General features: G+C 38.2%; 1 protein-coding gene across 1 annotated transcript; it reads right to left on the reverse strand.

Annotated features, from left to right (window-relative positions):
* Window positions 1–371: 371 nt before the first annotated feature.
* On the reverse strand, window positions 372–1,385 carry LOC102864256 (olfactory receptor 4K15-like). Its single transcript, XM_006883078.1, has one exon. The coding sequence runs from the start codon at window positions 1,344–1,346 to the stop codon at window positions 372–374; it is 975 nt and encodes a 324-aa protein (XP_006883140.1). The 5' UTR covers window positions 1,347–1,385.
* Window positions 1,386–1,731: the final 346 nt, after the last annotated feature.

The following is a 1,731-nucleotide window of genomic DNA, read 5'->3' on the forward strand; positions in this document are numbered from 1 at the left end:
AGCATCTAATGGATTTGAAGGTTTTGATTTGGAATTAAACACATAATACACTCTATCCCTACTATTTATTTGGAAGTCAATGTCATTTCTTATACTTTTCACAAGCAATAAGCCTATATTTTTAAATTTATTTCAAATAACGGACAAAAGTTTGCAAATAGGAAAAAAGAGAACATAGCAAAACAAAAAATAGTGCAGGGAAGGATAATGCAATACCTACCATTCAATCTATGACTTTTTATAGTCAAAGCAAGTCACCCTGTAATCCAAGGCAATAAGTTGTTCCCATTGATCAAAACTGTTTGCTTTGACATCACAGTGATTCCATTCACAAATCTAGAGACAAGACTAAAGCAGTAATGGTTTTGATTTTATTTTGTTTCTAACGAAAAAGTGTTTCCTATAACTGTTGCCATCTGGCGAGGCTTCAGATATCGGCTCTTAAGTTTTGACATAGCTGCCTTCATATCTTTGTTCCTGAGAGTATAGATAACTGGGTTTAAGATGGGGGTAATTATTGTGTAGAACACAGCAAGAACTTTGTCCACTGAATAACTGCTGAAGGGCCACACATAAATGAAAATGCATGGTCCAAAGAACAGTGTGACCACAGTGATGTGGGCAGTCAGGGTGGAGCGCGCCTTTGCCATGCTAGCAGAGGAACGATTCCTCACCGTGATGAGTATCACAGTGTAGGAGACCACCAAGAGAAGGAAGGAGCTTGTGGAAAGAAAGCCACTATCTGCAACAATTAGTAGGCTGATAATGTAAGTGTCGATGCAGGCTAGCTTGGTCACTAGAGGGAGGTCACAGAAGAAACTGTCTACCTCATTAGGACCACAAAAAGGCAAGTTAACAGTAAATGCCAGCTGGCTAAGAGTGTGGATGAGGCCAATGCACCATGGGATGATGACCAAAATAATACACACTCGGCGACTCATGATTGTCATGTAGTGTAGAGGTTTACATATAGCAACATAGCGGTCATAGGCCATGGATACTAGGAGCACCATTTCACCTCCAGCAAAGAGATGAACAAAGAAAATCTGGGCCATACAGGCTTCAAAGGAAATAGTCTTTTGCTCTACCAATAAGTCTGCAATCATTTTTGGGGTAGCAAAAGAGGCTACACATATATCTATAAAAGAGAGGTTTGCAAGGAGAAAATACATTGGACTATGAAGACGAGCATCTGAGGTCACCGTGAGAATGATGAGAGAGTTGCCCAGCAGGATAGCTAGGTAGAGTAGAGAAAATATGACAAACAGGAAAGGTTGGAGCTCTTCAGAATTAGAAAGGCCCAACAACACAAATTCAGTCACCCGGGAATAGTTAGTATCATTCATTGACTTTGGAAGGTCTTTACCTTCAGTTACCTAAAGAGGAGAAAAAAGAGAGGTGAATCATTCAACTGAGGAGATGTTTGACTTCTAAATTAACTTCAACTTTAGAGATTCTAATTTTTACTATTTTGTATGAGTCTGTAATTTTAGACATTTATGAGAATTAGGAATCATCAACCAAATCAGACAAATAAGCTCTTACCAGGATGCTGAACAATGTGGAAAATGGAGAGCTGGTGGAAGATTTGTTTTGTTTTGGTTTTTTTGAGCTGATTGAGTTAAATCAGTTGCAGTCAATTGTTTAATTTTAAGAGTTTGAGAAATTAAATAACAAATGTAAATGCAGATCTAGAAAGTTGCAAGACTAAAGGCATCTAATCTCAGAATC

The sequence above is a fragment of the Elephantulus edwardii genome, unplaced genomic scaffold (genome assembly GCF_000299155.1).
Source record: "Elephantulus edwardii isolate Elephantulus edwardi_28Jun2011 unplaced genomic scaffold, EleEdw1.0 scaffold00026, whole genome shotgun sequence".
NCBI classification, from domain to species: domain Eukaryota; kingdom Metazoa; phylum Chordata; class Mammalia; order Macroscelidea; family Macroscelididae; genus Elephantulus; species Elephantulus edwardii.